This window comes from Tachysurus fulvidraco, chromosome 26 (genome assembly GCF_022655615.1).
Source record: "Tachysurus fulvidraco isolate hzauxx_2018 chromosome 26, HZAU_PFXX_2.0, whole genome shotgun sequence".
In the NCBI taxonomy this organism is placed as follows: Eukaryota; Metazoa; Chordata; class Actinopteri; order Siluriformes; family Bagridae; genus Tachysurus; species Tachysurus fulvidraco.
Window position 1 is genome coordinate 2,128,532 of NC_062543.1, and position 13,736 is coordinate 2,142,267.

General features: G+C 41.9%; 1 protein-coding gene across 2 annotated transcripts in view; it reads right to left on the reverse strand.

The window, feature by feature from the left end:
• The window catches only part of pappaa (pregnancy-associated plasma protein A, pappalysin 1a), a 94,553-nt gene that overhangs the window by 33,912 nt on the left and 46,905 nt on the right, over positions 1 to 13,736 (reverse strand). For both annotated transcript variants that reach the window (XM_047809532.1, XM_027136773.2), the window contains exons 12-14: positions 4,423 to 4,539; positions 4,004 to 4,151; positions 3,629 to 3,842 (exon numbers count right to left, since the gene is read on the reverse strand). In XM_047809532.1, the coding sequence (XP_047665488.1) occupies positions 3,629 to 3,842; positions 4,004 to 4,151; positions 4,423 to 4,539 (479 nt within the window). The remainder of the gene's footprint in view (positions 1 to 3,628; positions 3,843 to 4,003; positions 4,152 to 4,422; positions 4,540 to 13,736) is intronic.

Sequence of the window (13,736 nt, forward strand, 5' to 3'; positions counted from 1 at the left end):
ATCTTTTGTTACTGACAAGATGTCATGTCCGATCGTTCACAAAGATCTCCAGACACGATGGACGCGTGTGAGGACTGTTTTTTTTTTTTACTTCGATGCCATTAAAATCTTGTTCGCAGTGCTAAGTGGACAAAGTAAGACGATCTGAAGGCTGAAAACACAAAAGCGGGAGCGAGCGGGATCGCTGAAGCGACTGATTTTGCGGTCAGTTGTGCTGAGTTCGACTTCCAAAATCAAAGCACCGCTTTAAAGATAAACTATCTGGCCAAACATATGTAGACAGGTGAGTGTCAGGTCAATATGTGGGTCTTTGCCTTAATATTGCCAAGACTGGAAAGTTGAAAGCTTACAGGATGTCCGATCTAATCCACAGGATGTCCAATTAAACAGGAGCGCCGTCTGATTCTATCTGTATAAATCTTTGATCTTGGCATTCAATAGACTCTGGTGTGGCTTCTGCTCGGTTGGGATGAAACCCTGCACCCACGCAGGCCCTTTCCAGGTAAGAGTGGACTCTTCTGGCGTAGAATGTCTTTCTCACAATTTCCCATCACTAAAACGGAGAGACCTGACCTTTCCAGCATGTGCACGAAGCCCCTGAGCTCCATCAAGATATGATGTGGAGTTTAATGTTGGAGTTGAAGAACTCGAGTGTCCTGCACAGAGCCCTGACTCTGACTTGAAGCACAGACTGCATCCCAGACCTTCTCGTTCATCAGTTCCCAAACTCACCGATGTTCTTGTGGATGAATGAGCACAGATCAATAATGTTCCGAATATACTATACGTCTCACACTGTTGTGTATTTGCATCTGATGGAATCTTTTGTTCTGTATAGTTTCTAATGCATTGTTATATGCCTCACGACCCTTTAGAAATTATGTTAAAGAAAAAAGAAAATCTTGACATGACTCCAAAATCTAGTGGAAGAGTGTCCACGGAAACACATTTATGGATGTGAAGGTGTTCACAAACTTTTGGCCATATAGTGTATATGCTGTAAAGGTGACAGAGAACTGAAGAAAAAGACATTTACAGGATAACGAACATTTTCTTCACATATCCCAGATTTTTAGGAAGCTGGGGTCAGAACACAGGGTCAGTCATGATACAACACCCCTGGAGCTGTAGGGTTAAGGGTCTCGTTCAATGGCCCAACACTGGCAGCTTGGAGGTGCGGGGTCTTGAACCCCTGACCTTCTGATCAGTAACCCAGAGCCTTAACTGTTGAGCCTCCACTGGCCTCAGTGAGGTGGTGTGATGAATCCAGGAGTCACTGTTACCACCCAGAAGTCAATGATTACCCATAACAGCAAGTGTGTTATCCTTTATTCTCTTCTAACACAGCACTTTAGGTAGGAATACAAACATTTACTGTTAAAGGAGTCACTCGTTTTAGTTTGAATCATTTTTAATCATGGAACCTTTGCGAAACAAATTGGTTCTTGTTATAACATGGATATAACGTACCGTATATAACAGCTGTAAACATTCATTCATTTTCTACCGCTTATCTGAACTTCTCGGGTCACGGGGGGCCTGTGCCTATCTCAGGCGTCATCAGTCATCGAAGCAGTCTACCGTGCAGGTCTTTGGAACATGGGAGGAAACCAGAGTACCCGGAGGAAACCCCCGAGGCACGGGGAGAACATGCAAACTTGCCACTAAGCCACCGTGCCCTCCCCCAGCTGTAAACATTCCATTAATAAATGTTCTTGTTTTCTATTTTGAAGCTAATAATAAATAAACATGTCAGATTGTAACCGTTAAGACTCGAAGCGAACTGAAGAGTTCAAACCGAAGTTCGCGACCGTTTAACAATCATCTTTTATGTAACCAGCGTTTGTAGTCCACCGAACGGTTTTGATGACTACAAGGTTTCACTTTACCCCTGCAACAGTAGTGATATACAGCACCAATAAATCTCACACTGGGAGCCTTGCCAAGACTTTTTGTTTGAAATGTTTTTTCAGTCACCTACATCATAATACATAACGCGATGCGTTTGGACTGGAACGGAGATCGAACACAAAGCGAACAAACAGACATGCGAACGCAGGTGTGCCAGTCAAAGTTCATCCATCTGTTCGGCAAATAATTGATTACTTTAAATATGAAAGTCGAAGAAGTCGGAACTCTGTCTAACAGCTGATCTAATCTCCCAACCGCAGAGCAGACGGGATTTGATTAGAAACATGATTGTCCAGTAAGAAATATGAACCTATGACGGAAAAAAAGTGGTGGACCATTCTCGGTCTGGGGATTCAAAGAATTTTCTCCAGCTGTAACACTGGTTAAAAAATTGCAATACTGGTTCCAGAAGGTGAAACCGGGATTGCGCTGATTCTAGCAACCAATAAACTGGCAGCTCGTTTGAAACCTCCACTGTTTATGCACTGAACGACATTTTGAGTGTTTAAACTTGCAACATCTTGAGCAATTTAAACTCATTATGTCTACTTACTCTCATACAGAAAACCTTCTCTGAAGCCTGGCACCCAAGCAAAGAGCAGCAGAGGAAAGAACAAAACACATTCCTCCAAAGCATCCAAATATGTGAGGGAGCGCCAAAGCTTTTGTTTGAAAGGCGTTGAGTGCCGAAAAAATGGGATCGAGCACACAAAAGCGGGCCATTATAATGACCCCCGTTGTTAACAACACTGGGAACAGGGGACTTGGTGTTTTGTAGAGGTAGAAGGATTACGGGAAATGCAGTACCGTTGGCAGCAAGTCCTCCGTTGCCTCCAAGTACGACGCAAAAAAAATACAGAGGCCAAAAAACCCAGAGCGCAGGATCATAGATTACATTTGCGTTTGTGCTGCATTTGTGTTGTGTGTATGTGTGTGTGTGCCTGTGTGTGCGAGTGCATTATGATCATGCCAATAAACCACTCTATAAAGCAAACCAAAAAGGAACTGACACAAATCACCATGTCAATATTAGAAGTGACCCATTCCAGCATTTGCAAATTACTTCTGGTCTAAAATTTACGAGGCGGTATAGTACTCACCCCCGTTTAAGCCGAGCAAGATGGAACGCAATGTCTCCTTTAAAGGGACGAGAAACGGGCTCAAATAAATCACCGCATCATCCCGTGAAGCAATGAAATTACGCTTAGGTGCAATCTTGATTTAGCCTTTATATCTGTATGAGTAATTGATATAAGTAATATATATCGCCTTTCACTCTGAAGGCAAAAATGAAGACGGATGGATAGAGTCTTAGGATGTTTTGCTTCTTATATGAAGCTTTGCAGGAATTCATCTGCAATGATATGATATCAGGCATGTCATGTGTCCAAAAAATTAGGCAACATGGAAAAAAATGCAAATGGGTGAAATCTAGTGCTTACTTTTTCGCAAGCCTACATGCTCTAAAGCGACATATTCTGCAATCGTTCCAAGGTTCAGAAAGAATGCTCCATGAAAGCAGACCTACAATGATCAGCCCCTTCCCTAAACAAGCCAACAAGTATTCATGCCAAGTATTCAAACACTTCTAACCTGGGAAGTACAATTAACACACACTCAATTCATACTGTGTGTTATGTGTTAAGACGGATGGTGATATATCTGAGAAAAGGCTTCCAGGATGTTAACAGACACTTTAGGAGACCTCTTAACTCACCTTTGGCCCATGGGGTTATAGATCTCATTGCTCTGGCAGCTGCTGATGGTGATAGGGTCGAAAAACTGGAAGGAACGTAGACCCACACCGGAGATGGCCACCAATGGGCAGCGAAATATCAGGAGGATAGCCTTGGTATGGTAGAAAGCCATGCTGAGGTCATGACTCACGGGGATCACCAGCGGGTTGGTGCGGCAACTAAGGCGCCAATTACCTGAGGGGGAGGGGGGTGTTTGAGGTCAGATCTACCATCGTTAACAATTACAAAAATATGCAACAATCGATAGGACTTCTCTTGTATCCAATTTTTTGGTAAGGTACATATTAAAATGTTCCAGGTAAACGTTCTGAACTCGATCATGATCTTCTACCGACCTAAGTTGTGGATCTTGTCCTTGGTGTCCTCCAGCTGCACAGAGATGTTGCACTGCGTCTGAGGTTGCACCGAGTCAAAAATGGTCGTCCCATCTGCCGCCAGGTGGATGATGACTGCCGTGGCTACCATCGGGTGTGAGAAAAACGCCTGTGAACAGACACGTTGCAGCGGTCGATTACTTTAGTAAAAGTTTAACGGTGATATTCTACTTATCCTGCAACTATTCGCAAACGATTATTAAAAAGAATGACATGTCAGACTAATTTCCCGCTCTTTGAAGATATTGACAGTCGTATTAGTTGGTATAGAAACAATAAAATATTCTGTTGTTCTAGAAACTAAATCAACCAATCAGAATCAAGAATTGAACACAATTTGACTCGTGGGGAGATGTGTGGATGGGGGATGGTAAACTCACCTTCAGCCAGTATGGGCGGGAAACCAGGTACCAGGAAACCTGCTGGGCTTCTCGACAAGGAAACCAGGCATACTGGGAAATGCCATGAGACAAGTCATACACCTTGGACTGGCAGGTCTGTGGAAGAGAAAAGCAGCAATGTAAAAATAAATCTGGGAAAGGTAATCCAAGCCACTGACTCAAGTCACCGATTCCTGGGAGCAATCCTGTGGCTTGTGTCATCATGTTCTTCAGTTCCCCGCAACTTTAGCTACGGGGCACGGTGGCTTAGTGGTTAGCACGTTCGACTCACACCTCCAGGGTTGGGGTTCGAGTCCCGCCTCCGCCTTGTATGTGTGGAGTTTGCATGTTCTCCCCGTGCCTCGGGGGTTTCCTCCGGGTACTCCAGTTTCCTCCCCCGGTCCAAAGACATGCATGGTAGGTTGATTGGCATCTCTGGAAAATTGTCCGTTGTGTGTGTGTGTGAGTGAATGAGAGTGTGTGTGCCCTGTGATGGGTTGGCACTCCATCCAGGGTGTATCCGCCTCGATGCCTGATGATGCCTGAGATAGGCACAGGCTCCCCGTGACCCGAGAAGTTCGGATAAGCGGAAGAAAATGAATGAATGAACGAACTTTAGCTCCTGCGTTCAATTAGTTCCTATTTATTCTTTGGCTTTCATATTATCCTGTCCTAAAACATAGCAGTCTGTACACAAGCACCAGACGCAAAACGCAAGTGACTTGTCAACTGCTATTACGAATGTAGGATAAGTGTTAATAATACTGTACGAAACCCTGAAACTCACTATCGCGCATCATAAACGCTCGTCTTCTTTTCTATTACCTTCAACCTCCCTTTTTTATGATTGATATTCTCTTTGGAATCACTTCAACCAGATGCAGGCTTGTAAAGCTATAACTGCTTCCACACTTCTCTTGAACTGTCATATTGTTATTTTCCTCCTCCTTCCCATGAAATTATTTTGAAGTTGCATGCTAAAGAGCCAACCAGAAATCCTTGTAGCTCTGAGGGCAGACAAGGCCAGCCACATTAAAACAAAGTAATACGAGACAGTCCTGCTAGGATCATGGGGCTGTTTTGCTGATTGGTCTTGAATGTGAACAGGTGAGACGTGTCTGTGGTTTAAATAATCGGCTGAGCTGGTGTCTGAAGCTGCGTGTTAGGTTTATTATGTTCGTTGCATTTGTAAGCTTTATGTTAGCATCTGTTTGCTTATTTTTTTTATTCTTTCTTGTATTGCTGGATGGATGGATGGATGGAGGAATGACAGTCATGGTTGAGTTCCAGACTAAAGCCCGGGCATCTTTTTTTTCCCCTAAATATACAAAAACAAAACACAAAACAAAAGAACAAGGACATTTGTTCCACTGTTTTGACTGTTTTCCACTGAACCCGATGAAATTTGATATTAGTCATATGAGCACGAAACTTATCTGAGTAATCTGAGCACAAACATCCCAGATAAAACTATCTGCCTCACAGTGTTGTTGTGAGCAGATGCTCCAAAAGAACTAAAGGTTGAGACAAGGTGGAAAGCCAGACCCGAGGCTGTCGGTTTTCCCCCGCCGATGGGTGGCGCCACTTCGGCTTGCTATTCCTAGCCTGCAAGCATGCGAACACCTAACTGCTTTGGGTACAGGACCTTAATAAAGGTCTTCACACAGGCACCATCACCACCAACAGCACCTCCCCAAATTGCTCTTATATAATTGCAGAGTCTCCTACTGTATGAGTACCTCCAAATGGAGTTGTCATTATTTTGATTTGGTTGTTAAGGAGAGTAAATAAATCCAGACCCCCACCCACCAGGTCTGGGAGGAAGCCTGTCCAGAAGCAGGGAGAAAAAGTCTCCCCATAGACAGCATTCCAGCCCTGTGACATCACTATTAAACCACAACACAGCAGCCAAAGCAAGGTCTAACACAAGCAACACACGGGGGAAAATAAACCAATAAAACAAATGATGTACAATAAATCATCAGAAACCACAAGTTGCAAGAATGCAATGGGCGGTAGTAAAGTAAAAAAAAAAAAAAAAAAAAAAAAATTGGTGGAAGAAACAGCACACTTGCTGCGTGAAGGATTGTTCGTTTCGATGAGGAACGGCTACCGAGACATGCCAAGTGCAGTCAGGTTACACCGCTTGATCAGAACATGGAGGCAAGAGATTCGTGAATTCCTGTCATGCAGCATAGGCACATATTCATTCTGTAAAAATATGCAAATTAAAAAAACATTGCTGACACAGAAAACTTGACACGTTTTCTAAAAAGTTGAAGACAGCTCAGTAGGCTTCGCTCGCCTTGCATAATGGAACCAGATTTCTTTTATTTCATGTCCCACATCCTTAGGCGACGATTCTCTCCGTCGGATTGGTCAACAAACCCAAACCTTGGAAGAACATCTCTGGAGTATGGTGTGCATCTACCATGGACCACATGGATCTCGGCGAGACTGGATGTTTTGAAGTTAATTATAAGCAAATATCCTCCAGCGTTCACTCCTGAAAACAAAGTCCCGCCTGGGATGGCTTGACAATGTGCTTCCAAGATGCAATTCAGACCAGCTGTGAAGTTTTTAAGAAGGAGGGCTTTTTTTTCATGCACTCTCCTTTATCACACGATACAGACCAGGTTCTCCTGGTCTTCAAAATATTTTGTTCATAAATCAAGATGAAAGACCTTGGGAGCTGACCTTTTAGGAGTATTTCCTCAACCGTATGAATGTCGTCTCGGCTAACGAGGGCTTGGCGATATGACAATTAAACGCTGACGCTGGAATCAATCACATTTTTACATTTTTCTACATTTTGTGGTTATTACTTTTTATTTTGAATTTTTTTATGATTAGAAGCAGCGAATTCTGCACTTAATTTGTACAATTTAAAACGATTTTTAGATTTTTTTTTCCTCTTTCAGGAATTTAGTGTTATATATTGTTTTCCAGCTACATTTAATCTTTTTATAGACTCTATTTTTATCGATATTTTATCTACAGTAGTCCTATTTTTTTCTCTATAACTTGTTATCCTTTATTCTCTATATTTGCCATTTTTGACCAAAAAAAGTTTCAATAATGTCCCTAATAAACTATTAACTATTAACCTTGCCAATTGTCCAGTACCTTGCCAATTGCCAATGGGGGGATTCTTGCCAATTATCTTCATAAACCGAATGCAAAACCCTATGGTTTATGAAGAACCCTAACCCTAACCCTTACTGAGATATTTTATTCCATATCAACACGATCAAAACGCCGTCTATTTAAATAGACAGAAAGCAAAATGACTAAATTGAAAATTAAGGAGAAAAAAAAGGGTGGTGGAAATCAAGGGACGTCGATAAATTTAGGAGAGCTGGTGCTAAAACGAGGAGCTCATACGCAAAAGGTCGTCAGGTCTGTAATCCAAATCTCCGTCTTACCCGAAGATGCACAAACACCTCATTCCTAACAAAATCTATTAGAAAAACCTAGCAGAGAATAACTTCCTGTGAGTTTTTGGAGTTTTGTCCTTTTTAGGAATCGAAGATGAGTCAAACAGATAACAAATGACTTTAAATAAATTTTAAAATAAGAATTGGTATAGAACTTCCAGAGAAGCACAGCAGTTGGGGGGTTCGAGCTAGGTCAGACACTGAGAGCGCACAGCTCGAGATCCTCAAGAGGAATCTTGTGCCTGATTTTCTGCTCTAAACTGCTAATTCAGGAACAGCTGCAAGAGCTGGCAGCAAAGCAGGCCATGGATTAAAGGAGAAAAAAAGCACTTGCTTTCTGTTTACAACCTAAACAAATCACCAGCAGGTACCAAGGGTATTGGGGTCATCTGCATCAGTTCCACCTTAACTCCATCTTGAAAACAAATATGCTGCGGGCAGCTCATGTTTACTTTCCTATGATCTATGACGTTTCAATTCAGGAAATAATAAACGATCTCATAAGCCTTCTGAAACGTGGCTACCTGCCTAATGCTCTCAGAATACAAGCTCACCCGAGGTTCTTTAGGGTCCTACCGATCCTGTGATTTTTTTTTTTTCTCCTCCTTAACTGCACAAATATTCATCTCCCAGAGAGTGCACATTCTTGGTTTGTCTATACAAATCAGTTTATTTTCTCTGAATGTGCTGGATAAACTGTGATTTTTTTTTTTTTCTCACGACAAACAGGAAAGGTTGTTGCCAGCTAGCGAAACATCTGTGAGACATTTGTGGGGAGACCTGTGTGAGGTTTGCTTTACCATCACGAAACAAGAAACCCTGCTTAGAGCCTTCCACGTGAGGTAATGCTCTTTCAAAACCTCAGAGCCAAACGTCCAGACACAAATCTCGGTTAACCGCTAAAGACTTCGAAAGACTAGCTGGAAACAACATTATGCAGAATAGAACCCAAAATTCATGCAGGTGCAGCTTCTCCAATAGGGTTTTTTTTCTGAATATATTTACCCAGAAAACCAGTGGTTTTTCATCCCTGATCCTCCGACACTGGTAACATTAACATAATTCAACCAGAAACGTTCGTTCTTATAGATTTTTACTTACTCGTTACGTAATTACACGTAATAAACAATAAAACATGAACTAGGTCCACATTGCAGTATATTTACTGTAAAACATTACTACTCACTCCTCTCTCACTCATTTATTCATCTTCTACCGCTTATCCGAACTTCTCGGGTCACGGGGAGCCTGTGCCTATCTCAGGCATCGAGGCAGGATACACCCTGGACGGAGTGCCAACCCATCGCTTGGCACACACACTCTCATTCACTCACACACTACGGACAATTTTCCAGAGATGTCAATCAACCTACCATGCATGTCTTTGGACCGGGGGAGGAAACCGGAGTACCCGGAGGAAACCCCCGAGGCACGGGGAGAACATGCAAACTCCACACACACAAGGCGGAGATGGGAATCGAACCCCCGACCCTGGAGGTGTGAGGCGAACGTGCTAACCACTAAGCCACCGTGGCCCCCTAAAACGTTGCTAGATCATTTTTAATTTCTTTAATGTTACCTTTCTATTTTTCCATAAACTCTTCTGACTGCAGACTTTTAGGCCATCTTATTTTATTGAGCTGCATTAAGCCGATTTACATATTAAAGAATTACCTTTAATAAACAAATCATTCGAAAATCTAATAAATTATCAATACAAAAAAAAATAAAAAAAACAATCTAGTAAATTTCCTCCAGTTATTGTCAATGATAGAAGTGAACTGTTTACAGTTTTGCATACTGTATTCGTAAAAACATGTTACGCACAGTAATTATGTTCATTTTTCGATAGAATTTTAGCTAGAATTTTTTTCAAACATTTTCCGATGCATCCATAATATCTATAACGATGAACTATACACTTGTCTGTTGTTAGCTACACATACTAGTGTCAGGACTCAGCCCGGACTTTTGGCCAAGTGCCTTTGTTTATCTTTCTCGTCACGTGTCTGCCACGCCTTCGTCTGCTCCTCCCTGTCTCCACCCCGATCCATATTGTGTCATCATTGTCTTTTATATTTAAAGTGAGGGATTTAAGCCATAGGGCATAACGGAATCATTAGTTACGTTTTCCCTTCGTTATGTTTAGTCATTGTTAAGTGTCGTCATTTGTATTGTTTATTTATCGTCTTTTTCTGTCTTTGTCTTCATTATTTATTAAACCCCTTACGTTTGAAGCTATCCTGCATACGGGTCTGTCTCCTTCCATCCTCGGTCGTGACAACTGGGGGATTTTATTTCTCCGAGCGTTTTCCATTTACTTTGAAAGTCAAGCATCACGCAGGAAGCTTTCAAGCAGGAAAATCAGCATAAAGAATTCTCATGTGAGGTGAGAGATAAGTTTGGGACTCTCAGCGGTGTGTCTATACAGGAAAGTTCAGATTAACTACACAAATCTTAATCATTCAGGATTCCTAGGTCATTACTGGAGAAAAGGTGGTTTGATAACTTGTACCAGCATTCAAGTTTTAAAAACAGATCCCTTACACAAGGTGTGTAAATGTCTGAGGCAGGTCTGAGTTAGCAAAAAGGAGACAAGACTGATGTCTAACTGGACTAACTGTGCCATAACCCGTGGCTTCTCCTTGTCTGACAAGCCAAAGCCACGGCTGCCTTACGTGCCACTTTTGGGTGCATGAGCAAAATGTGCGGTCTGCCGATGGCTTCCCGAGAGCGTTCCATAAGCGAACCACCTCCACTTAACATAAATGACATTCTCCCTTAGCCCTTCCAGAGCTGCTGGCCATGCTCCCCTAAAATCTGATGTGTTAACAGCCAAGCGTGTAAATGGAGGTTGCCTTTTAGAGGCTGGGCTCTTATGGGAAAACCAGACGCTTTAATGATAATTGAAACAAGAGAAGATTTTGTGGTATGGCAAAGTCACCGCTGTATTTTTCTCAGTTACTGAGTGTTTCTGCTATGATGTAGATTTTAGCTTTCGGTGTGCATGCAGACTAAGGAAGTGGGACATTATCTCCAGCTGGAAAAGGAAACCTGCTGTGAGCTACATTTCTGGAAGTTGGGACAAGCAAGATTGCTGATCATTGCGTAAATTTCTAAACACTGTGCTCAGTGTTAATAGCTGGGCAAATTTATGCAGGGTTCCTGCAGGTTATCCTTCCAGAAAAGCATTAGCTACTGTTAATAGCTGATTAACCATCATTAAATGGAAAGGTAGGGCTCCTGATTAGTTGGAACAATAACCTGAAGTTACAGTATATGGACTGAAGATTGGACAATAAATTTTAACCGGTTAGCTGATTCTTCCAACCAAATTTAGCATTTCCTACTGGAAATTAGTTCTCACTTTGACAACCCTCCATATTCTTGGTCACAGCACTTTACATTTATGGCATTTAGCAGATACCCTTATCAAGAGTGCCTTACAACTGAGCAACTGAGGGTTAAGGGCCCAGCAGTGGCAGCTTGGTGGACCTGGGTTTCGAACCCATGACCTTCCGATCAGTAACCCAACACCTTAACCACTGAGCTACCACATCCCATTTATTTTTAGTTAAAGTGATGTGACTCCAGTGATCTCTGTTCATGCTAAGATTGGTGAGAAAATAATAACAGGTTCATTAACTAATTTGAGTCAGGTCCTGTTGACAAAATGTCTGTTTATTAGTGTCTAGCAGGTCATTGAAACCTTTTGAGCCTGTTTTAACGTTCAGGACCATCGTAGGCTTTTTGAGTTGAGTTGATCCGATAAAAAAACTAATACCTAAAAACATAGCTTTCCAAATACCATCCAAGGCATTCACCATGTGAGGAAAATCTGCGTGAGGTTTTAAACATCTGCATTTGTTAAGCTAATATGACATTTGCAGACAGACACCAAGGCAATTTTAGAAAGTAGACTAAATAAAAGTCTTGTTTTGGATAAATATAATTATGTTTTCTTAAACTAGAAAAGTCAAAGTATATTACTGGCAGAAAAGCTCTGAAGTGACTCACAGCGACAGTTTTTCATGACATCAGTGTACCCGTGTGCCCCATATATCTCGTATGTATACAGACTTAGCATGTATCATAAAAATTTAGCGTATATATTTTTGGCACCGTACTCGCAATATGCATTCTTTAATTACCGCTGAACACAGGCACTTTCTCGTTAAGTGTTCAGACCGTGTAAAATACCTCAGCCAGTCTCTATTAACTCCAGCAAAGCAATCATACAGGCAGCCTTTGAAACACTTCGGCGAACTTCCGCACAAACACGGGATGGTCCAAAGCCACCAGAAACACAGAAGGCTGGCAAAACTGCTATACCACACACACACTCGCACGCCCTCGAGAGCATAGCTGAAAACCATTATCGTAAAGTGACTTTGCAATGAAATGAGCTATTACTAATGTGACCTTTTAGCCAGTCGGCCATGCAAAAAACTCTGCGTGAGCACCGTGTGCATGTAGCTGCATGGGGAGCAGTGCTCTCATGCCTGTCATTATTGTGCTGCATGGTTCCTGAGAATACTAAGTCTTGCATCAGTGCCCACTGTGGCATGGGGCTCTGGAGAGATAACCTATTGAAACCCTAGTGTTCTACTATGCTAACACATGCTTGTTGTTAACCTGAGTGCAGAACGAGATGCTGTCAAAATCCCCTCCAGGCCAACCTCAGCTAAAAGCAGCATCCCTATGGTACAGCTCTGTGAACAGGATGTTCTGTTCAAGCACTGAATACATATTGCTTAGGAAGGACTATGTGTCCTATTACAGCTCGGCCATGTTTGGGATGTGGGGCTACCTTAATTAACCCGACACCGCATGCACCGCTGGGCATAAGAAGAGAAAAGGAGAATGATGAATCATTTTGATTATTTTGTGTCACTGGTAATTTTGGTACATAATTACATGAGCAGTGTAATGTAAAAATATCATTAACTCTCTCTAATGCGATCTTAGCTAATGCACTTTGTCATGGCAGTGTCTGAAGAAAAAAGGAAATTAATAACAAGCAATCAGTCATGAGTAATCAATATTACATAGCTTTCACAGGATATGGTTTCTAATTACTTGGTTATCATTTATATAATCTTCAAAAATTCTCAGTAAAATACTTAGCAGTAAGAAAAATGCATTTGCAATGATGTCTGTCATGAAGGCTTGTAAGAGTTTCTTTATTTTTCAAAAAGCATTTAAATTCACCCAATGTTATATCATTGGACGCTTCTTTCACATACTGTATGTATGCTTATCCAAAAATATATATAATATATATAATAGTGGCTCTGATATCAGGATGAATACAATTGGTTTCCCAAAAATTTGATCGGATCATTTGTCTGGAACATGGTGGATCCAGTGAACACTGGGCAGGAGGAGAAAACACACCCTGGATGTGAAGCAGGGCAAAATGCATTCAATCTTTCATACCTACTGGGAAATCTAGACTAGGTAGTCCATCAACAGGAATTTTTTCTGGGAGGTAGGAAGAAATCAGAAGTCCTCAAGGAAACCATGAGCAACATGGGAAATCATATCAAACTCCACTCATACAGAAACCCAAGCTCAAGTTTGAAATGCACAGAGCGAGCGACGCTACACCCTGTGGCACATACTGTACCTCGTCACAGCTCCAGAATTCAGGTTTTGATCCTAAGCTCTGGTTACTGTAAAAATTCTCCCTCTATCCACGTGGGATTTTACAGAGTTCCCTGTTTTGCTTCCACCTCCCAAAAGATCATGCCACGTGATCTGGCTACATTAAATTGCACTTGGATGCAAATTATCATGTGGGATGCTCTACCATGGACATCCATCCATTGTACAGTATATTCCTGTCTTGAACCTAGAATTACCTGGATAGGTCCT